This window comes from Myxine glutinosa, chromosome 5 (assembly GCF_964187855.1).
Source record: "Myxine glutinosa chromosome 5, kmMyxGlut1.1, whole genome shotgun sequence".
NCBI classification, from domain to species: Eukaryota; Metazoa; Chordata; class Myxini; order Myxiniformes; family Myxinidae; genus Myxine; species Myxine glutinosa.
Window position 1 is genome coordinate 1,996,364 of NC_136265.1, and position 24,598 is coordinate 2,020,961.

At 44.4% G+C, this 24,598-nt stretch overlaps 1 protein-coding gene across 1 annotated transcript in view; it reads right to left on the minus strand.

The window, feature by feature from the left end:
* Positions 1-12,770: 12,770 nt before the first annotated feature.
* The window catches only part of LOC137428036 (receptor-type tyrosine-protein phosphatase H), a 329,265-nt gene continuing 317,437 nt past the window's right edge, over positions 12,771-24,598 (minus strand). Inside the window, exon 29 of the mRNA XM_078777499.1 lies at positions 12,771-15,553. Within this exon, the coding sequence (XP_078633625.1) occupies positions 15,425-15,553 (129 nt within the window). The 3' untranslated portion in view covers positions 12,771-15,424. The remainder of the gene's footprint in view (positions 15,554-24,598) is intronic.

Sequence of the window (24,598 nt, forward strand, 5' to 3'; positions counted from 1 at the left end):
TATGGTATGGTCGGTTTCGGTACGGTCTGTTTCCATATAGCATGGTCGATTTCGGTACGGTCTGTTTCCATATAGCATGGTCGATTTCAGTACGGACTGTTTTCATATGATATGGTCGGTTTCGGTACGGTCTGTTTCCATATAGCATGGTCGATTTCGGTACGGTCTGTTTCCATATAGCATGGTCAGTTTCAGTACGGACTGTTTTCATATGATATGGTCGGTTTCGGTACGGTCTGTTTCCATATAGTATGGTCGGTTTCAGTATGGACTGTTTTCATATGATATGGTCGGTTTCGGTAAGGTCTGTTTCCATATAGCATGGTCGATTTCGGTACGGTCTGTTTCCATATAGCATGGTCGATTTCGGTATGGTCTGTTTCCATATAGCATGGTCGATTTCGGTACAGTCTGTTTCCATATGGTATGGTCGGTTTCGGTATGGTCTGTTTCCATATGGTATGGTCGGTTTCAGTACGGACTGTTTTCATATGATATGGTCGATAACAGTACGGTCTGCTTCCATATGGTATGGTCGGTTTCGGTACGGTCTGTTTCCATATGGTATGGTCGGTTTCGGTACGGTCTGTTTCCATATAGCATGGTCGATTTCGGTACGGTCTGTTTCCATATAGCATGGTCGGTTTCGATACGGTCTGTTTCCATATGGTATGGTCGGTTTCGGTATGAACTGTTTCCATATGGTATGGTCGGTTTCGGTACGGTCTGTTTCCATATAGCATGGTCGGTTTCGGTACGGTCTGTTTCCATATGGTATGGTCGGTTTCGGTACGGACTGTTTCCATATGGTATGGTCAGTTTCAGAACGGACTGTTTCCATATTCTATGGTCAGTTTCAGTTCGGACTGTTTCCATATGGTATGGTCTCTTTCGGTACGGTCTGTTTCCATATGGTATGGTCGGTTTCGGTACGGTCTGTTTCCATATGGTATGGTCGGTTTTGGTACGGACTGTTTCCATATGGTATGGTCGGTTTCAGTACAGACTGTTTCCATATACTATGGTCGGTTTCAGTACGGACAGTTTCCATATGGTATGGTCGGTTTCGGTACGGTCTGTTTCCATATGGTATGGTCGGTTTTGGTACGGTCTGTTTCCATATGGTATGGTCGGTTTCGGTACGGACTGTTTCTATATGGTATGATCGGTTTCGGTACGGTCTGTTTCCATATGGTATGGTCGGTTTCAGTACGGACTGTTTCCATATGGTATGGTCAGCTTCAGTACGGACTGTTTCCATATGGTATGGTCGGTTTCAGTACGGATGGTTTCAGTACAGACTTTCCATATAGTATGGTCAGTTTCAGTACGGACTGTTTCCATATGGTATGGTCGGTTTCGGTGCGGTCTGTTTCCATATGGTATGGTCGGTTTCAGTACGGACTGTTTCCATATGGTATGGTCGGTTTCGGTACGGTCTGTTTCCATGTAGCATGGTCGGTTTTGGTACAGTCTGTTTCCATATAGTATGGTCGGTTTCGGTACGGACTGTTTCCATATGGTATGGTCGGCTTCAGTACGGACTGTTTCCATATGGTATGGTCGGTTTCAGTACGGACGGTTTCAGTACAGACTTTCCATATAGTATGGTGAGTTTCAGTACGGACTGTTTCCATATTCTGTGGTTGGTTTCGGTACGGATGGTTTCCATATGGTATTGTTACGGATCTCGGGGGTCGGCGCTCCCCTTATCAAGGGGTGGGGGGGTTAATCCCCTTGTCTTTTTAGCTGGCCGTCCCGAGTCCTTAGAAGTTATAACGCTCCTTCCGTTCGGTATTAGCTAGGGTCATTGGTCAAAGTAGTCCCAAATACCTACTTACGAACCCGACCATAAAGCAGGGAAATAACTCCCGCTCGAACCACGGATACGATGGAAAACGCCGAGCGGATGGAAATCCGCGATCTGAGCCATTAACAATGAGACTAAACCCGATTCCAGCGGTTCCTAATCGTGCCATGTTTAGCCAATGAGAGAAAGGACAGATGCGATCGGATGGAGAGGAAACCAGAAGGTAGAAAGAACAAAGATGGGTTTATTACAAATATACAGGAAGAAAGAGGAAACGAAAGGAATATACAAGAAAGGAAGGGGAAGAAGCAGCACCCAGGGCAGTCTTAACAACAGTCTTAACTTAGGACCCCAGACAAACATACACACTCACACGGGGATTGTAGCTGGTACGTGGTCAGGTGGAGGGTCCGGTGATGGGGTCCAGGCTCCAGGTGAGGCTCCTGTCCGCGGGCGAAAACCCGGCAGGCAGCTCTGCGTATCATTGGAACGTGACCGGACCTTACATATGGCGGGGGGGAGGGGAGGGGAGGCTGGTGTCCTATACGTGTGCGCTCCTGGACAAGTTCGTTAATAAGCGCGTCTCCAACTAAACTGGTTCAAATGCGCTCTCTCCCACCAGTCTGTTTGTAATGCACGCTGCCGACCAAGTCCAACCAGTGCTCTCTCATCAAAAGAAGTCCGTGTGCGCAGTCTGTTAATAGCGCCGCTCTCGCACGAGTCCTGTTTCATGAGCGCCACCGAACAAGTCCGTGAAAGGGCTTTGCGCTCGCCTTTTTATAATGCTCTGCGCGATCACTAGGCGGGCCTCAAGGCCACGCCTGTCGGTGATGTTACATCAGCCTTGGTTGGCTGGGGATGGCTTACCGGCCACGCCTTTGACGGCTGGTTGACAGGCCACACCTTCTTCTTGGCGTTCTGCCCCCTTTTTCCTCGGGCCTGACCGCATGGTTAATGACGGCTTGAGCGAGCGCTGAGGCGGCTGCTGCTGGCAGAGGCGCGTAATGGCGTCGCTGGGAGAGAGAGGTTGGCAAAATGGCCAGAATTGGATTGGGGACCTACTCTTATTTAATTGATGCAACCCAGATTCAACTATTGGAAACACGGCCTTATCTAAAACACATAATAATGAAATAACTAAAGTTCTATGGTGGCCTACGTGTTGCTTGTGGACTAACTAGGGGTGCAACCTTTAACCTTTTAATAATGGGATATTTACAAGTAATTATTGACACAAGTGTGGGTTCTAAAACCGCAACACTGCACCCTCCCTTTTTCCAGGCTCGACCTGAGCCGAAACAAAAGGAACTATCTTTTAAATTAATGTGACACTTAGGTGTGGTTACCCTCTACTTTTAACCTCACCCTGAGTGCGACAGTTTTAACACTAAATATGTCCCACCTGCTGCGTTGCATCCTACCTAACTGACCCACGCCCACAATTAACCGAATTACGGAATGGTCTTCAAACTAAACATTTAGCCGGTGGGGAGCATTATTTACAATACACTAATTATTTACACTGTCACCCAGGACCTGTCTTTTATGGGAAAAGAAAATATGGTTTTGATAAGGGGAAAATGCCATTGCCATGCACTGCACTGATACACCATACCATATGTACCCATATGCACCAATAAAGAAATGCACCATAAAAAAGGAAAAAATGCACCAGGAGCACCAAAAATGCACAGTCATCACATTTCGAAATAATAAATGATGTCTGATGTCTTCGCTGCTTCTCTGCTCTGCTGGGCCGATGTTTCTTGCTGTCTTGATGGATCTTCTTGCTTGATGTTGTTTTAATTATTAATAAAAAGGGCACACACCACGTCCGCTTGTTTATTCATGGCCAGCAGGGCCAACTCAGGTGGTCCACCTGCATGGCATGGATGCCACTTAAAACAGTGGTCCGCAAGCCAGATACCGCTGGCAACATTGGTCGGTCCCAGCAGAGGGGCCAGGCCACAGAACGTGTGGTCCATAAGTGGTGCGAGGCCACAACGTGTGGTCCATAAGTGGTGTCAGGCCACAGAACGTGTGGTCCATATGGTGCATCAGTGCAGGCCGGAGGCAGCAAGGGTGCGGGCGCATAATCCGCGGCACCTGCACACTCCCCTCGGGCACAAAAGAACATGGTCCATGAGCGGGGAAGGAAGACAAAGCAGATTAGTGGGGGCAAGGGTGCAAGGGTGCACATCAATACAAGGTAATGTAAGATGAGGGGCACGGGAGAGCGACCCGAGAAAGCTCGTCCCTAGCGTTCGTCACCCCCCCTCCCATGTCACCTACTCTACCCTTGCCCCCTACCCCGTATTTACACAATTTACACATTTATCAATTCGTCGCTAACGTCTTGTCCCCCATATCTCCCCTGATGCCAAATTCGTCATCAATCCCTCCTAAGGAGGAAGAGATGGAATATCAACAATGTCTCACCCACGTCATGATGCGTCTTTCACTCTTTCATTCTCCAAATACTTGCAAAATCTGGTGTGGAGTCTTATCACCTTAGTGAGTGGATGCGGATGGTGCGAAGAGATTTTCTCCTAACTATACTTATAAATGACATTAACACTGTTAAACTACCTGGGGTCTTGCCCTGCCAATCCATTGGCCATCTTTAAACTATGCGGTTCTAGAAACCAATTCCAATTGACCATACTGTGGCGCTCTCCCATTTGGGGTCTCACTCCCCCGATTTTTCTCCCTGTGCCCTCGCACAATTTCGGGGCTGGGTCGTGTGGCTCACCAGCAGGTCTGCTCACCTGCACACCTCCGCCACTGCAGTTGCCACCCGAGCTTATCTAGCTCCTCACCCTAACCTGGGGAAGGCCCTCTGGCTCCCTTACCCCACTAATGCCACCTCTGGCATTGGGCGACCCGGGTCCTCTCTCGGGATCCACGGGCCCCACTGAACTCTACTACCTGGCTCCCAGAGCCTACCTGCGGCCTCACCTGGCCGACAGACTACCAGTGGCGGAGTGCTCAACCAACGACACTCACTAACAGGCCACACGCCCAGCCATTTCACTCTACTCATGCACCCAACAAAACACTACTCTGCTACTCCCGCATCACAGATGTCAATATCCAACCAAATTTTCCTACTCCCTCTACCTACTTTTAAACTACCCTCCCCGCATACTCGTGAAGGGGTCCATCCTTCCCCCATCCACTCCTCTGCACCATACACTCCACTCCACTCATTCCACACTTCTCACTCCACACCATTCATTCCACACACCTGTACTTCACCTGCACATCATGCAGGTCAATCACTCAACACACACACATCTTTCACGAGCATTGCCTCATTTCACCACCACTACCAGGAATACTCTCATTCCAGTTCCTCATTCAATAAACTACACCACAAACACACTGCATCATCTAACCTAACTGCTTTTCCCCTAATATTAGTGCTTCCCTGTCATCCCTTATACTACGCACATCCCCCGACATTATCATCCAACTACTCTACTCTACGTCCCCACTACAGGTACAATGTCACTACTTAAATCTTGGTCACCTATGGTCATTTTCTAGATCCCTATACATTATCCAAGCCCTCCCCGGCTAGTTTATACCGCCAAACCCCATAAACCTATAGCTCCTTTGCCCAAAGTAGTGATGTGAATGGTAAAACTACCATCCATCACTACATCAGATACCATTTGCCATCATCACTATGCCAGTCCTCTATCCTTGAGCCTCTTGGTACGGGAATGCATTGTCATTACAGCCCGGCTTCGCAAAGCCGAGCAATGTGTGCGGATGGTCTGTCTCCTGTAGGTTGGGTCCGTCCGGCATTTACGATCCTGGGGAGGAGGTTTTGTTGGGCCCAGACTCCAGGCACCATCCCTACGCAGGGCCTTTCGCTCCCAAGCGCGATGGCCCAGCCTTCCCCGGCCGGATCGCCGCCACCGCAAGGGGGCGCCGCTCTGAACCCTCCTACCTCCCCTCGAACCGGGCCGGTCGCCTTGCCTGGCAAAACGCGGCACCGACCGTGCAGGGTGGAGCCCGGCCCGAATCATGCACGATGCTCCGTGCAGGAGCGACGCGGCAACGATCCCCACCAACCCCCGCAGCACACAAAGAACACCGCACCCCGAGAGCTCGCGTCGGCTATACATCGGCCTAACCGCTGCCCCGCTGAACGTCGATGCTCCACTCGCATGCTCACACCATGCGCTCCTTTCTTTACTCACACATCCCATACACTCCGTCAATTCCGCCACCGCACTCTCTCGTGCACACCACCCAGGCACACTCACACACTCCGTTACACACCTCTCTCGCGCGCCTTCTTGCGCACACTCTCCTGGTACGTACTCCGTACCACTCATGGGTGCGCACTCTTGCACATACCCACTCAGCGCACACCTACCCATGGATGTGCAATCCCCTGTCGCACACCCAATCAAGCGCTCCAATGTGCATCCCCACACACGCTCCACAACCAACTCCGGTGTGCATCCTCGCACACTCTCTCCATCCATCTCACACTCTGTGTCGCAATCACTCTCACACATACACTCTGTTGTGCATTCACTCTTGTACTCTGTAACACACTCGCGCTCCGGCGCCAATCGCACACGCGCGTCATTCGCTTTCACACCGCACACCACGGACCTCTTACGAGCGCCCGGGCGACGTCTGGATCCCAAGCGCGCGAAAAATCCTCTCGCGCCAAATCTTTTCGCGCCATATACAGCCCGGCTTACCTTCGGGATCCTCTTCTCCACACGCACCTGCAAATCTTTATAAGGATTAGCAAGTACGGCATCATGATGTGAACATGGACTTTGCACAATTTCCATTTCTTCCTTCCACGAGTGCTGTTCTAAGTCCGCCGTCTCTCCAATTTCCACTATTGCTTTGATTTTAATTTATTTTTCCTTGTTAAGCTCGATGACCGCTGGTGCTAATACAATAAAATCTTTTAATTCGGCGGTCGTCTGCTTCTCTATACCCCGGGTCGCGATTTATATATCCGTCCACCCGGCTGTGCCTTGCTCAACTTCGCTCAACCCGCGCTCCTCTAGCCGCGTTACCTCGTCGCATACCATTGTGCCCTTCCTGCTCGACATGCGGTCTATCGTCTCCCCCATTCTTTCTATACTGTCACCCATTCTGTTCCCAAACTCTTCAATTTGATTTCCCATTGCATCCATCTTTTCCATCTCCTTACTCAATCCCCCTAATTTGGTTTTCCAATCATTTCTCATTTCCTCAATTTGGTTTCCCAATTGCTCCCCCACTATTTTCATGTCTTCATCATGCTTGCCCATTAAGGCCCTGATTTCAGCCATTCGTGATTGCATGTCTTTAAACGTTGGTACAGTGGGCTCGGCTCTCGCCGCCATGTGCGAGGCACCACCATTTTGTGCGCCTGCAACCCCCACTACCGCATCCTCATTGCTTTCCTCCTCCATCTCTCCCACTTCTTCCCTGGGGTCCTGGGTTAATTCTACTTCTTCTTCTACCTCCTCATTTACCCACCACCGGCATCCGATCGCCTTGGTTATCCATGGCACGATTTAAAATTTAGATGGTAATAAAATTTCGGCCGCTTGTAATTTTTGACGAAATTTTTTTTTTAAGCTAAAAAATTTGGTTTGGGTCCAAATCCCGCTCCCAGACACCAATTGTTACAGCCAATAGCACAATTGGTGTCCAAAATTTTGTCTAACGAATTTAGTCCCAGGTTCCAAATCGCAACTACTGACTACCAATTGTTACGGATCTCGGGGGTCGGCGCTCCCCTTATCAATGAGGGGGGGGGGGGGGTTAATCCCCTTGTCTTTTCAGCTGGCTGTCCCGAGTCCTGAGAAGTTATAATGCTCCTTCCGGTCGGTATTAGCTAGGGTCATTGGTCAAAGTGGTCCCAAATACCTACTTACTAACCCGACCGTAAAGCAGGGAAATAACTCCCGCTCGAACCATGGATACGATGGAAAATGCCGAGCGGATGGCAATCCGCGATCCGAGCGGTTAACAATGAGACTAAACCCGATTCCAGCGGTTCCTAATCGTGCCACGTTTAGCCAATGAGAGAAAGGACGGATGCAATCGGATGGAGAGGAAACCAGAATGTAGGAAGAACAAAGATGGGTTTATTACAAATATACAGGAAGAAAGAGGAAACGAAAGGAATATACAAGAAAGGAAGAGGAAGAAGCAGCACACAGGGCAGTCTTAACAACAGTCTTAACTTAGGACCCCAGACAAACATACACACTCACACGGGGATTGTAGCTGGTAGGTGGTCAGGTGGAGGGTCCGGTGATGGGGTCCAGGCTCCAGGTGAGGCTCCGGGTCCGCGGGCGAAAACCCGGCAGGCAGCTGTGCGTATCGTTGGAACGCGACCGGACCTTACATATGGTGGGGGTAGAGGCTGGTGTCCTGTACGTGTGCGCTCCCGGACAAGTTCGTTAATAAGCGCGTCTCCAACCAAAGTCGTTCAAATGCGCTCTCTCCCACCAGTCCGTTTGTAATGCACGCTGCCGACCAAGTCCAACCAGCGCTCTCTCATCAAAAAAAGTCCGTGTGCGCAGTCTGTTAATAGCGCCGCTCTCGCACGAGTGCTGTTTCATGAGCGCCGCCGAACAAGTCCGTGAAAGGGCTTTGCGCTCGCCTTTTTATAACGCTCCGCGCGATCACTACGCGGGCCTCAAGGCCACGCCTGTCGGTGATGTTACATCAGCCCTGGTTGGCTGGGGAGGGCTTACCGACCACGCCTTTGACGGCTGGTTGACAGGCCACACCTTCTTCTTGGCGTTCTGCCCCCTTTTCCTTTCCTGCCCGCATGGTTAATGGCGGCTTGAGCGAGCGCTGAGGAAGCTGCTGCTGGCAGAGGCGCGTAATGGCGTCGCTGGGAGAGAGAGGTTGGCAAAATGGCCGGAATTGGATTGGGGACCTACTCTTATTTAATTGATGCAACGCAGATTCAACTATTGGAAACACGGCCTTATCTAAAACACTTAATAATGAAATAACTAAAGTTCTATGGTGGCCTACGTGTTGCTTGTGGACTAACTAGGGGTGCAACCTTTAACCTTTTAATAATGGGATATTTACAAGTAATTATTTACACAAGTGTGGGTTCTAAAACCACAACAGTATGGTCGGTTTCGGTGCGACGGTTTTCCTATGGTATGATACAGTATGCATGGTTTTGGTGCTGACTTTCTGTAAGGTACGGATGGATTCGGTGTGGACTGATTCTCTATGGCATGGGTACGGTCTGGATGGTTTTGGTTCGGTACAGATATTTTCCTTATGGTACGGATAGTTTCCTTATGGAAATTTATGTTGTGGGCAGTTTTGGTGTAGTATATGGTTTTAGTTTGGACTGTTTTTGTACGGTACAGTTTCAGTATGATACGGCTTTGGTACGGACTGCTTCTACATGGTACAGTCAGTTTCATTATGAACAGTTTCCCTGTGGTACAGTACAGTATACGGATGGTGTTGGTATATGGTAGGATTTCAGTATGGTATGGTTTTGGTAGAGACACTTTCCATACGGTACAGTCACGGTTTCTGTATGCACAATTTCCATATGGGATATAGTACAGTACAGACGGTGTTGATACGGTAGGGTTTCAGTTTGGTACAGTTTGGTATGGACTGTTTCGGTATGGTACAGCTTCAGTTTGATACCGTACCGTTTTGGTATGGACTGTTTCCGTATGGTATGGTCCAGTATGTATGGTTTTGGTACAGAACGGAGGGCGTTGGTGCGGTTGCTTTCGGTTCAGCCATGTTCCTTACGGTATGGACATTTTCCTTACGTTATGGTATGGTACAATTGGTTTCAGTACAGCCATTTTCCTTGCAGTACGGAGTTTCCTTACGGTATGGTACGGGAGGTTTCGGTATGATACGGACAATTTTACTGTAACATGAAGGCATTGTATGTCTAATTTGTTAGTGAGAGTAATATGAGCTTTTGTGATTTAAAATGCTGCTGCGTGTTTGTTCATCTAATAAAAGCAATGGACATTGAATACATCATTTGTAGATATGGCAATTCCCTCATTTTTAGCTGGGAAGGTAGTTCCGGGGAGCTTATAGGATGGCGTGTCATCCGTCGGTCAGTCCGTAAACACTTGCAACTTCTCCGAAACTGCTGATGGGATAGTGACCAAACTTGGCATTGAGAAAATCAGGATCTAAGGGGATCTACAGAGGTTAGTCACCTCTTCCCCCCCCCCCCCCCCTCGAAATATGTATTTGCTCTCCTCTCCAAAACTACACACACAATTGCAATGAATCTTGACCACAACCCTCATCGCCCATGATGTACCAAAGTTTGTTCATGGCATAAAACATTTTTCCCTCTTGCGGGGCTTATTGGTTTGAAAATCATAAAAGCCCAAGTGATGATATTGGTGATATTGTCACGTCCGCAGCTAGTTGTCACCAGCCTTGGACAGATTAACCGAACCAGCTTTAACTCCCAAGGCAACCTCGCAATTATGGCAGTTATTGCTCATGCAGGATGGAAGAGACACGAAGCGTTTGACTTCACGAACACACTGGTTTATTCCGAAACCCAACCGGGAACGAATAATTATTTGCAGCAAATAAAGCACGGATTGAAAACAAAAGAAAATAAGGCTGAGGTAAATAAATTATACGGTGAGGATCCTCCATACAGACACACAAAACACACACATGGGGAAAAGTTAGAAAAGATTAATTCCCCGCTCTCCGGCACTTAGTTGTCCCCAGCAGTTGTCAAAATCTGGAGCCACCCACACGGGAAGCTCGGAAAATGTTGGCAGCGCCGAGTGTCGAACGCGCCACGGGCTTGAAGTGAGTCGCAAAGACAGCCCTCTTTGTTTGCTCCACTGTTGGGGAAGGACAGCGCAGCGTCCAGCCCACCAAAGAGCCCAGCAGCAGAAGCACAGTCAAGATCCCTGCAGAACAACACTCTTTTCCAGGATGCACAAAATGGCCAAGCTCCTTCCTCGGCAAGAACCAACCACCTTCTCCCCTCTGAAGAACCAATCGCGAAGTTTCTTGCTGCCGCTGACACTCTCACTCACCAAACCAATCGTGTAGCTTCTCTTTCTGTTATAACCAATCGTGAAGCTGCTTCTTTGAGCTCACGCTCCGCCCACGTCAGCCGGACACGTCACCACGTCAAAAATCGCTCCCCCACCCATTGGACCAAGGTAGCTCCGCCTCTCCTGGGCGGGTCCCCACCTTCCGTGTCCATTGAGCGTGAATAACTTGGCCAGCTGCCGTTTTGCTTGACCGGCGGTTGTTATAAATGTTAGGTATGGCTATAGAGGGTATCACACAAACAGGGGAAACTAGCCTTAAACCCTACTACTAATTAACACATCATCATCCCCTGTATGATGAACATTTAAACACAATCTTAAGCTACATTTTCCCTGCTTAGTACATTGAAATGCTCCTATACGTCACACGGTCCATACTGTTGCGGTTGTGCCAAAAAGGCAGACCCCCTATAGTCAATTGCACGACAACATGTAGCCTGCATTAGTCAGTTATGTCTTATTGAATGTAAAGATTAGCCCTTTCCCATTGAGTAGTAAAAAAGACCAAATATGCGTTGAGTTAGGCAGGATCTTCAAACCCTAGTTGGTTAAGGGAAGCCATTTTTTAATGAGCAGAAAGGCCTGGCCAAAATCACGGCCCACGTGACCAATGGCGAGCCGGGAACCCGTCGCCATGATGCGACAAGCCTCAGCCGATGGGAGGCTCTGGACCATTTTGAAGGGCGTGGGCAGTTCTGTTAATAGCCCACGCCCAGCGCATTATGATTCTCTTGCTTTTTGGGACTTCATCGAGGACACACCTGAGCTCTCTTGCTTTTCCATTGTGCCCAAGAGGAGACCTCTCTCTTGCTTTTCCATTGTGCCCACGAGGAGACCTCTCTCTTGCTTTTCCATTGCGCCCACGAGGAGACCTCTCTTGTTATTATGCCGCGCACAGCCGCACACGAGGATAGTGCTCTTGCCTTGGATTTCGCCACGTGGACGACACCCTGCTCTGAACCTTTTTGTTTTGGCTCCACCAGACGACACATGTTTTGGCCTTTGTTCAACGCCCGACACCCATCGCTCTTTGCCGATCTTTTGCGCCATCTGGCTGACCTGCAAGCGTTGGCCTTTCGACATGACTCACCTGAGCTGAAGTTGTCTGCCTGTGTGGCAGCTCGTCCCACCTGCGCTGAATTGACCTCATCCAGGCTGCACGTCACGATCAAACTACGAGCCGCGTACATCAGACCACGTGGTCACCAGCGAGGAATAACAGCACGTACATCGGCATGCCTTTAACCAGTGTCTTTTGTCCCTGTGAGTGGGTGTGTGTGTCAAGAGTGTGAAGGCGCCAAGTCGGGGTTATTATTAGATAATAATTGATAAGCTGTATCTTCGTCTCTGTTTCTCTGTGCCTTCCAAATAAAAGGCTGTACATTTTGTTCTTACTTTCCAACCTGTTCGGTACGTCTTTTCTCCATTGGCCTAGCATCATCCGGGACCGAATTTGGCTAGACTCGGGTCCATAAATCTCGTGGGGTAACGCCGCTTTCCACACCGTGCAAAACCGCTCGGCATCCATAAGGTGTGGGAAAGTGAGGGTTCGATCGCGCGGTTCTTTGGCACGTGCGTGCACCTTGATCAGTGCACCTTGAAGGTATTCGTTATTAACCGAGGGGAATCACGCAAAAAAATTGTTGTGCAAGAAGGGGGTTTTGAACCCGGCCCCCGCAACAAATTGTTGTTAAGGAGTGGGATAATTTGAACCACCGCAACAATACTATTTCCTATTCAATTCTACCTTTCCTACAGTATTCTCTTACCTACCCCCATAAACGTAACAATATTTTCAAAAATAAAGATGGTTTTCTCCTTCCATTGCACATTTTGCTCATTTACTCAATTTAAATGTACACAATATGTTTCCAAACACATTGCTGTTATATAATGTTTTAATGACAAATATATGAGCGTGTTCACCGCATGTTTCTGTTAAATAGTGACAGATGAGTAGGAAATGTTAATGAATGCACATGTGGTGTGCTCTCTAATTATATATATTGTTTACAATGAATCTCTAATTTTTAATAGACAACAAAAATAATTCACACCCACATTTGTTTTTATATTAAACACTGTCCATTATTAGAGTACATATTAAATATGCAAATGACGTCATCTTTACATTATGATACACATTTACAATCAAACTACAGCAATGCAAAAATAACATCAAGTCACGTGTGGCTCCAGCATCATGTAACGGCATGTGCACTTCGGTGGGAAAAGCATTGTAATCTAAACCATGAATAAATATCTATTGTCCATTACACAGATCATTCAATAGATTTAAAACAAAACATGTACAGTTAAAAAAAACAGAACGGAAAAAACCAAAACTTGTACAGTTAAAAAAACCAAAACATGTACAATTTTAAAAAAACATGTACAGTTTAGAAAACCAAAAACATGTGCAGTTTTTAAAAATCCAAAACATGTACAGTTGAAAAAACCAAAACATGCACAGTTTAAAAAAACAAAACATGTACAGTTAAAAAAAACATGTACAGTTTAGAAAACCAAAACATGTGCAGTTTAAAAAAACCGAAACATGTACAGTTGAAAAAAAACGTGCAGTTTAAAAAACCGAAACATGTAAAGTTTAAAAAAACAAAACATGGACAGTTGAAAAAACAAAACATGTGCAGTTTAAAAAACCGAAAAATGTACAGTTTAAAAAACCGAAACATGTACAGTTTGAGATTGAGAGATTGGTCTTTCTTCTGCAGTGGAGTGAAATTGTCTGGAAGAAGAAGCAATGATAGATTTTATTGCATTTTTATATTAAACCAATGAAATCATTTTTTATGGAAATTTTTTGTCTGACAATAGACAATGTATTTCCAAAAGTCTTTTGGTGTAACTTGAACCTCATATCAGGTTGGAATATTTTCTGTTGTTTGTTTCCAAAAAATTTAGGTTGTACAGGTATTCCTGCATTTATGCTCATTCTATTTATGCTTCTTGAACTTTTGACCAAGTACTGAACACTTTTCTAATTACACTTCGTAATTTTCGTGTTTACATGTTTTCATGTTTACGTGTTTTCACGAGGTGTCATTTTCACGTTTACGTGCTTTCACGTGATGCAATTATCGCATGTACGTGTTTTCACATGGTGTAATTTTTGCGTTTACGTGTTATCACGTGATGTAATTTTTGCATTTACGTGTTTTCACCTGATGTAATTTTCGCATTTGTGTGTTTTCACGTGGTGTCATTTTTGCGTTTACATGTTTTCACGTGATGTAATTTTCGCATTTGTGTGTTTTCACGTGGTGTAATTTTTGCGTTTACATGTTTTCACGTGATGTAATTTTCACGTTTACTTGTTTTCACCTGGTGTAATTTTACCGTTTACGTGTTTTCACATGATGTAATTTTTGCGTTTATGTGTTTTCACCTGGTGTAATTCCGTTTACGTGTTTTCACGTGATGTAATTTTCACGTTTACTTGTTTTCACCTGGTGTAATTTTACCGTTTACGTGTTTTCACGTGATGTAATTTTCGCGTTTACGTGTTTTCACCTGGTGTAATTTTACCGTTTACGTGTTTTCACGTGATGTAATTTTCGCGTTTATGTGTTTTCACGTGGTGTAATTTCTGCATTTATGTGTTTTCACGTGGTGTAATTTTCATGTTGACGTGTTTTCACCTGGTGTAATTTTAGCGTTTACGTGTTTTCACGTGGTGTAATTTCTGCATTTACGTGGTTTCATGTCGTATAATTTTTGCATTTACGTGTTTTCATGTGGTGTAATTTTCACGTTTACATGTTTTCATGTGGTGTAATTTTTGCGTTTACGTTTTTTCACGTGGTGTAATTTTTGCGTTTACGTTTTTTCACGTGGTGTAATTTTTGCGTTTACGTGTTTTCACCTGGTGTAATTTTGCCGCACCACAGTCTATTCTGCTCTCCCAAGCTGCGCACTCCACCAAATAGGTTCACTGGGCATGTGTTGCTCCATGTTCCAGGACAGCATCGGCTCAAGACCGCTCCAATCTGTCTCACTCGCTTTTTCATCAAACTTTACAGAAACCATCAGCAAGCGAAGAAACTGGTTAGGTATCTTCAGATCACTATATTTTGTATTGATTAATTTCATTATTATATATTTACTTTGGCTATGTTCGGATGAGCGAAAATTACCCCCAGAAATGCATCCTCAATTTATAACATTATTATACATAACGAAAAAGTGCTTTTGATTGATTAATTATTTTTCCATTTACACTGGGGTTTTTAGGAATGCATCTCGAGCACAAATAGGGGACGTAATGCATGTTGGGTTGTTTTTGTAGCATAATCTTCCTTCACACGGGAGTCTGAGTTTACATACCCACGCCATCCTAAAAAGACAAACATGCATTTCCATTAAACCCAAACATTTGATGGTGGATGAAGGGAGAAAAGGTTCTGATGGGTACAACTTAAAACTCTCTACCACGTGCACAGAACCCATTGCTCTTTTCCTTCTTCTGATCAGATTATCGTTAATGGTTTTGATTGATGGGATGAGTGTTCTATTAAACAGGATGATTGTTCTGGTCCTGATATGCAGGATGAGTGTTCTGGTAGACAGGATTCCCAACGACCTGGCCAGTTTTGCTCTTCAAATAGTCCCTGACACAAGTGTACAGGAATTTGTACTGCAACTGAAACGAGAGAACGGGACAAGAGATAACGATTGGAATGATGAAACGGATGTAAAATCAAAACGACATCTATTATCATCCATCATTAACCACCAAAAGCTATGGATGACACCATAACAACCATATTCATGTATTCACACAGGTAACTTGAGAAGGTATTTGTGTGTACGCTTGAAAAGGTTCATCGTGAGATTTGTGCTTATTTAGAGACAGCTCAATATTACTGTGGATGGAATCAGCTGGTATGCAAATCGTCGTGGGAAACAAAGAGAAGCTGACATTTCGGGTGTTAACTCTTCCGCATAGCCAAAGACCTCCACGCTTACAGGGCCTTCAGAAAGTATTCACACCCCTAGACTTTTTCACACTCACAGCCTGAATTAAACATGTATTGGATTGAGATTTTGTATCACCAAATATCAATAATGGTGGTTGCCATTACTGCTTAGCGGTTTCTTAAAACCGCAACAATATATATTATATATATATATATATATCTGTGGGGTGTCTGTCTTGTGTTGTCTTGTCATTGAACTACTCCCTCAAACTTCTGTGAAATCCTACCAAACTTCTGGTATGCACCTACCTCTACCGTCGGTATGTCCGAAGGGTTTTGTTTTTTGAAAAATGTTCCAATTTTTATTATTTTTTGGGGGGGAATTTTTTGGGGAATTTTTTTTTTTCAACTTAAGTTTTCAACTTCAATTGTTTATAAAATGTAATATCACGTATATTACAAATACATTTGTGTATTATGATTGTTTGAATTATGATTGGTGTAAACCATGACAAAACAGCAACTCAGGTACAGTCATTTATCTATACATCTACATATCTGGGCAGTGTCTGTTGTCACTGAACTACTCCCTGAAACTTTTGTTTCTGTGGTTGTGAAGTGTTTTTAATAACGTGGTGGTGGTTTTGAATCACGTGGTGAGGTATTTTGAATTATGTGGTGGTGAGGTGTTTTTAAATGATGTGGTGGTGAGGTGATTTTGAATCACGTGGTGAGGTGTTTTGAATTAGTTGGTGATGGTGTTTTGAATTACGTGATGGTGAGGTGATTTTAAATCACGTGGTGGTGAGGTGTTTTGAATTACGTGATGGTGAGGTGTTTTGAATTATTTGCTGGTGAGGTGTTTTTAATTATGTAATGGTGAGGTGTTTTGAATTAGTTGGTGATGGTGTTTTGAATTACTTGGTGGTGAGGCGTTTTGAATTACGTGATGGTGAGGTGATTTTAAATCACGTGGTGGTGAGGTGTTTTGAATTACATGATGGTGAGGTGTTTTGAATTATTTGCTGGTGAGGTGTTTTTAATTATGTAATGGTGAGGTGTTTTGAATTAGTTGGTGATGGTGTTTTGAATTACTTGGTGGTGAGGTGTTTTGAATTACGTGATGGTGAGGTGTTTTAAATTACGTGATGGTGAGGTGTTTTAAATTACGTGGTGGTGAGGTGTTTTGAATTACGTGATGGTGAGGTGTTTTGAATTATTTGCTGGTGAGGTGTTTTTAATTATGTAATGGTGAGGTGTTTTGAATTAGTTGGTGATGGTGTTTTGAATTACGTGATGGTGAGGTGATTTTAAATCACGTGGTGGTGAGGTGTTTTGAATTACGTGATGGTGAGGTGTTTTGAATTATTTGCTGGTGAGGTGTTTTTAATTATGTAATGGTGAGGTGTTTTGAATTAGTTGGTGATGGTGTTTTGAATTACTTGGTGGTGAGGTGTTTTGAATTACGTGGTGGTGAGGTGTTTTGACTTACATGGTGGTAAGGTGTTTTGAATTACATGGGGGTGAGGTATTTTAAATTACGTGGGGGTGAGGTGTTTTAAATTACTTGGTGGTGAGGTGTTTTAAATTAAGTGGGGGTGAGGTATGTTAAATTACATGGGGGTGAGGTGTTTTGAATTACGTGGTGGTGAGGTGTTTTGAATTACTTGGTGGTGAGGTGTTTTGAATTACGTGGTGGTGAGGTGTTTTAAATTTAAGTGGGGGTGAGGTATTTTAAATTACATGGGGGTGAGGTGTTTTGAATTACGTGGTGGTTAGGTATTTTGAATTACTTGGTGGTGAGGTGTTTTGAATTACGTGGTGGTGAGGTGTTTTAAATTTAAGTGGGGGTGAGGTATTTTAAATTACATGGGGGTGAGGTGTTTTGAATTACGTGGTGGTTAGGTATTTTGAATTACTTGGTGGTGAGGTGTTTTGAATTACGTGGTGGTGAGGTGTTTTAAATTTAAGTGGGGGTGAGGTATTTTAAATTACATGGGGGTGAGGTGTTTTGAATTACGTGGTGGTTAGGTATTTTGAATTACTTGGTGGTGAGGTGTTTTGAATTACGTGGTGGTGAGGTGTTTTAAATTTAAGTGGGGGTGAGGTATTTTAAATTACATGGGGGTGAGGTGTTTTGAATTACGTGGTGGTGAGGTGTTTTGAATTACGTGGTGGTGAGGTGTTTTAAATTAAGTGGTGGTGAGGCGTTTTAAGTTATGTGGTGGTGAGGTGTTTTGAATTAGTTGGTGATGAGGTGTTTTGAATTACTTGGTGGTAAGGTGTTTTAAATTACGAGGTGGTGAGGTGTTTTAAGTTATGTGGTGGTGAGGTGTTTTGAATTAGTTGGTGATGAGGTGTTTTGAATTACTTGGTGGTAAGATATTTTAAATTACGAGGTGGTGAGGTGTTTTGAATTACATGGTGGTAAGGTGTTTTAAATTACGTGGTGGTGAGGTGTTTTAAATTACATGGGGGTGAGGTGTTTTGAATTACGTGGTGGTGAGGTGTTTTGACTTACATGGTGGTAAGGTGTTTTGAATTACATGGGGGTGTGGTGTTTTGGATTATGTGGTGGTGAGGTGTTTTAAATTTGTGGGGGTGAGGTATTTTAAATTACGTGGGGGTGAGGTGTTTTAAATTACTTGGTGGTGATGTGTTTTAAATTAGGTTGGGTGAGGTGTTTTAAATTACATGGGGGTGAGGTGTTTTGAATTACGTGGTGGTGAGGTGTTTTGAATTATCCCTGGTGTTGGGCTAGCGGCTAGGGTGCCAGCTTAGGATCCTAGGATCCTGGGTTCGAATCCCAGTCGATCGCTGAATTAATGCCAGTAGGGTTGACTCAGCCTGTCATCCTTCCGAGTCGGCTAATTGAGTACCAGTTCACTGGTAATTCCCTGCTTGTCGTAAAAAGGCGACAAAAAGGGTTGGCGGCAGGAAGGGCATCCGGCCATAAAACATTGCTTCAAAAAGGGGACCAACAAAAACAACAACAACCACGGTGCCCGAAAAAGGCCAACCCCCGCTTTGCGGGGAAAAATGGCCTCTAAAGGTTAAAAAAAAATTTTTTTTTAGGTGTTTTGAATTACGTGGTGGTGAGGTGTTTTGACTTACATGGGGGTGAGGTGTTTTGGATTACATGGTGGTAAGGTATTTTAAATTACATGGGGGTGAGGTGTTTTAAATTAAGTGGGGGTGAGGTATTTTAAATTACATGGGGGTGAGGTGTTTTGAATTACGTGGTGGTGAGGTGTTTTGAATTACGTGGTGGTGAGGTGTTTTGAATTACGTGGTGGTGAGGTGTTTTGAATTACTTGGTGGTGAGGTGTTTTGAATTACATGGTGGTGAGTTGTTTTGAATTACTTGGTGGTGAGGTGTTTTAAATTACGTGGTGGTGAGGTGTTTTGAATTACGTGGTGGTGAGTTGTTTTGAATTACTTGGTGGTGAGGTGTTTTAAATTACGTGGTGGTGAGGTGTAATCGTCCCAAACTTCCAGTCTGCACCTACCCCTCCCGTATGTATGTGCTGATAGTGCAGTGGCCTCGGCCCTAAAAATTAGGTACACCCCTACCGGAGGTATAACAAGCTGGGACCGGTCTCATTTTAACCGTCTGGGCCTCTAGTTTTTGAAGAATGATGTTGTAGTTGCAGCAATTTTGTACGACATGCTAAATTAACCCCTTATTTCCGACAACATGCAATAAATGGACCCATTTCATCATTTTTTTATTTCATTAAAAGAGCCCTTTTTCAGCTTCGGCCACTGCACTATGAGGGGTTCTTTTTTGAATTATATATATTTTTTCAACCTAAATCTTCAACCTAAATTGCTTATAAAAATGTAATATCACAAACACTACAAATAAATTTGTGCAAAATAATTGTTTGTATTATGATTGCTATAAATCATGACAACACAGCAGCTCAGGTGCAGTCATTATCCTCAGCTAAAATAAGCCCGTTCCTCAGTAACGACGTGTGGTGAGGCGAGCGCAGCAAGCCGAGCCAAGCTAGTATATGAATGAATGAATGAATGAATGTGTGCGTGTATATATATGCTGTCGTATATATATATGCAGCATATATATACGGTGTATATATATATATATATATATATATATATATATATATATATATATATATATACACAGTATATGTGTACCGTATATATGTGTGTGTGTGTGTGTATAAATAAATATATATATATATATATATATATATATATATATATATATATATATATATATAGATATATATATATATATATATATATATATATATATATATATCTATATGGATACCTATACCCGGTGTGTACCCCGGTTTAGAATAGGTACACCGTATCCCTGCGTCGTAAGAGGCGACTAAAAGGGTTGGCGTCAGGAAGGGCATCCGGCCATAAAAACATTGCCTCAAAAAGAGAACCATGACAATTACGACGACATATGGGCAGGGTACAGCCCGAAGTACCCCGTGGGGGACCCCACTCCCTCTCGTTCGTCAAAACTCAAGGTGGGGAACCCAATCGAAGCAAGGGTGGAAATCACTCCATTTATGACGTTGAAACGTCTGATGCCCCACGTGGAGATCGGTTTCTGAGGTTTGGGACATGGAATGTAGGGACAATGACAGGGAGATCAGGAGAAGTGGTGGAAGTTTTGGTCAGAAGAAGAGTGGACATATGTTGTGTGCAGGAGACGAGATGGAAGGGAAGTGGTGTGAGAATGGTGAAGGGTAGGCAGGGACAGAAATACAAGTTTGTGTGGCAAGGGTGCCCGGAGGGCGTGAATGGTGTTGGTGTCCTGCTTACTGAGGAGTTTGTAGACAGTGGGGTGAGTGTGACTAGAGTGAGTGAAATTTTGATGATGGTGAAAATGATGCTTGGAAAGCTCTTAGTGAACATCATCTCGGGATATGCTCCGCAGGTTGGTCGGAGCGATGAAGAGAAGGACAAGTTCTGGTGTGCTTTAGAGAAGCTGATGGAAAACGTGAAAGATGAGGAAGTTGTTGTGGTAGGAGGAGACCTAAATGGACATGTGGGAAGGAGTATGGACGGTTTTGAGGGAGTTCATGGGGGTTACGGATATGGTGTGAGAAATGGGGAAGGTGAAAGGATTTTGGAGTTTGCTGATGGAGCTGATTTGTTGATTTGTAATACTCAGTTCCAGAAAGAGGACAATAAGCTTGTTACATACACGTCAGGTGGGTCGACGACAACCGTTGACTACCTGCTGGTGCGTAGGCGAGATAGGGGGCACCTCCGGGACACAAAGGTGATCCCGGGGGAGGAGGCTGTTTCAGAGCACCACTTGGTTGTCTGCGAAATAAGGGTGAGAGGTGCGAGGAGAGCTCGGCGGGTGAAGTACCAACCGAGAATGAAGGTGTGGAGGTTGAAAGAGGTGACAGTGAGGGAGGCATTAAAAGAGAGGCTGAGTATGGTGGAGAATGATGTGGTTGAGCTTGTAAGTGGTTGGATGTCAATGAAAGATAGTTTGTTGGGAGCCGTTGGTGAGGTATGTGGATGGACAAAAGGACCACCGAGGCACTCGGAAACATGGTGGTGGGATGATGAAGTTGGAAAGAAGATTGACGAGCAGAGGAAGAAGTTCAAGGAGTGGCAGAAAGCGAAGGGTATGGGGGCAGAAAAGGCAGACCATGAAAGTTATAAGGCAGCCAAGAAGGCTGCAAAGAAAGAGGGAGCAAAGGTGCAGGAGGCATGTAGGAAAATGTTCGGAGAACGCTTGGATTCGGAAGAGGGTCAGAGAGCGTTATTCAGGATTGCAAAGCAGATAGCGAAAGAGAGGTGTGATGTGGTGGGGGTGAGTTGCTTGAAGGATGAAGTGGGACAAATCGTTGTGGACCCAGATGGAATTAAAGGAAGATGGAAGAGATATATGGAAATACTGTTGAATGCAGAGAATGAATGGGATGGCAACATAGAGAGTAACCCAGTTTTAGGACCGGCAGAGAAGATAACCGAGAAGGAAGTTGAGGAAGCGATAAAAGCAATGAAGAGTAGAAAAGCGGGAGGGCCGACGGGAGTTGTGGGAGATATGTCGAAGGCAGCGGGAAGTTCGGGGTGTGAAGAGAATGACAGAGATCTGCAATCTGGTGGTGAAAGAAGGCCGCATTCCAGTGGCTTGGGAACTGAGTACCCTCGTCCCTCTATACAAGGGGAAAGGTGACCCTCTGGACTGTCGGTCATATCGAGCGATAAAATTATTGGAGCATGGAATGAAGGTATTGGAAAGGGTTTTGGAGAGGAGGATAAGGAAGAAAGTGAAGATTGACGAAATGCAGTTTGGATTTATGCCAGGAGGAGGAATGACAGACACACTTTTTATTGTGAGGCAGTTGCAGGAGAAGTACATGGAGAAGAGGAAGAAGTTATTTCTTGGGTTTGTTGATCTGGAGAAAGCATTCGATAGGGTTCCACGTGAAGTAGTGACATGGGCATTGAGGAAGTTAGGAGTGGAGGAATGGTTGATCAGAGTAGTGACGGCAATGTACAAAAGAGCACGCACAGCTGTAAGGACGAAGGACGGGAACAGTGGTGAGTTTCAGGTGAAGGTGGGAGTGCATCTGGGGTCGGTACTAAGTCCACTACTATTTATAGCTGTGATGGAGGTGCTGGCTCAGAACGTAAAGGAGGGTTTACCGTGGGAGTTGTTGTATGCAGATGATCTGGTGTTGATTGCAGAAAGTATGGATGGACTGAAGGAGAAGATGAACAAGTGGAAGGAATGTATGGAGACAAAAGGTCTGAAGGTGAATATCGGAAAAACGAAGGTGCTGGCAAGTGGTAAAGCATGTGGTGAGGTGGAAAGAACTGGGAAGTGGCCATGTGCTGTGTGCAGGAAGGGTGTCGGAGTGAATTCCATTCAATGTCCAATGTGCGCTGAGTGGGTTCATCAAAAATGTAGTGGTTTGAGAGGGTCATTAACCAGTGTGGCAGCTACATTCAAGTGTAAGGTGTGCACAGAGGGAGCTGCAGATGGAGGAAATGTTGAGTTGGATCTTGGAGATGGCATGAAGCTGGAAGGTGTGAAAACATTTTGTTACCTCGGAGACATGCTGAATGGAGAAGGTGGATCAGACTCGGCAACGGTTGCTCGAGTGAGATGTGCATGGAAGAAGTTTCGGGAACTGAGTGGCGTGCTGACGAGGAGGGGAGTGTCATTGAAGCTGAAGGGAAAGGTGTATGCTGCATGTGTGAGAAGTGTTATGATTTATGGGAGTGAGACATGGGTAATGAACGTAGAGCAGCAACGAAGGCTGGAAAGGGTGGAAATGTGAATGGTTCAGTGGATGTGCGGAGTATCGTTGAGAAAGAGGAAGACAAATGATGAATTGCAAAAGATGATGGGAATAGAGCCTGTGATGGATGCTGTGAAGAGAAACAGGTTGAGCTTGTTTGGTCATGTGTTGAGGAAGGATGAAAGTGACTCGTTGAAAAGAGTGATGGGAATGAATGTAGAAGGAAGTAAAGGACGGGGAAGACCAAGAAAGACTTGGCTAAAGATGGTCTAAGAAGAAATGCGGGCAAGGGGGTTAACAAGGGGAGATGCAGAAAATAGGGCAAAATGGAGAAGATTGTCATGGGGACCGCAAGGCTAACCCCCGCTCTTGCAGGGAAAATGGCCTTAAAATGCCTGTTGTTGTTTGTTGTTTGTTGTTATATATATATATATATATATATATATATATATATATATATATATATATATATATACATATATATATATATATACATACATATATATATATATATATATACATATATATATATATATATATATATATATATATATATATATATATATATATATATATATATATATATATATATATATATATACATATATATATATATATATACATATATATATATATATACATATATATATATATATATACATATATATATATATACACAAAGAATTAAGTTAAGCACCCCCCCCCGTTTTTTTACAACCTCGCACATTACAAGTTTGTTGTCGTCAAAACAGTGTAATATACCCATGTTATTGCTATATTTTCTGGAGAAGTGATATTATGGTCACATAAAAACATAACAATCATGCCGTTTTCAATATTTTATTCTGAATAATTTAAGGTGAAATTTTTTGGGAATTTTAGGCATATTTTCACCTCAATTTAAGTATGGAGCTATAGGTCCATCACGGACAGTGTGGATGACGTTTATGTTTTCTAACGTACAGTCATTGTTCTGAGAAGACCTCTAGCGATCTTTGCGTCAATAACGTGTGTAGGACCCACGTGATCGGATCACTGACTCAACCCTACGTCTCATAGACCCTGTAAGCCGTCGTATGCGTTGCTGTGGCAGGTTGTTCCATTCCCGATGTAATGCACGTTCCAATTCATCCAGATTGGCTATTGGAGGGACCATCTTCGCAATTTGTCGTCCCAACATGTCCCGAACGTGCATTACATCGGGAATGGAACAACCTGCCACAGCAACGCATACGACGGCTTAGAGGGTCTATGAGACGTAGGGTTGAGTCAGTGATCCGATCACGTGGGTCCTACACACGTTATTGACGCAAAGATCGCTAGAGGTCTTCTCAGAACAATGACTGTACGTTAGAAAACATAAACGTCATCCACACTGTCCGTGATGGACCTCTAGCTCCATACTTAAATTGAGGTGAAAATATGCCTAAAATTCCCAAAGAATTTCACCTTAAATTATTCAGAATAAAATATTGAAAACGGCATGATTGTTATGTTTTTATGTGACCA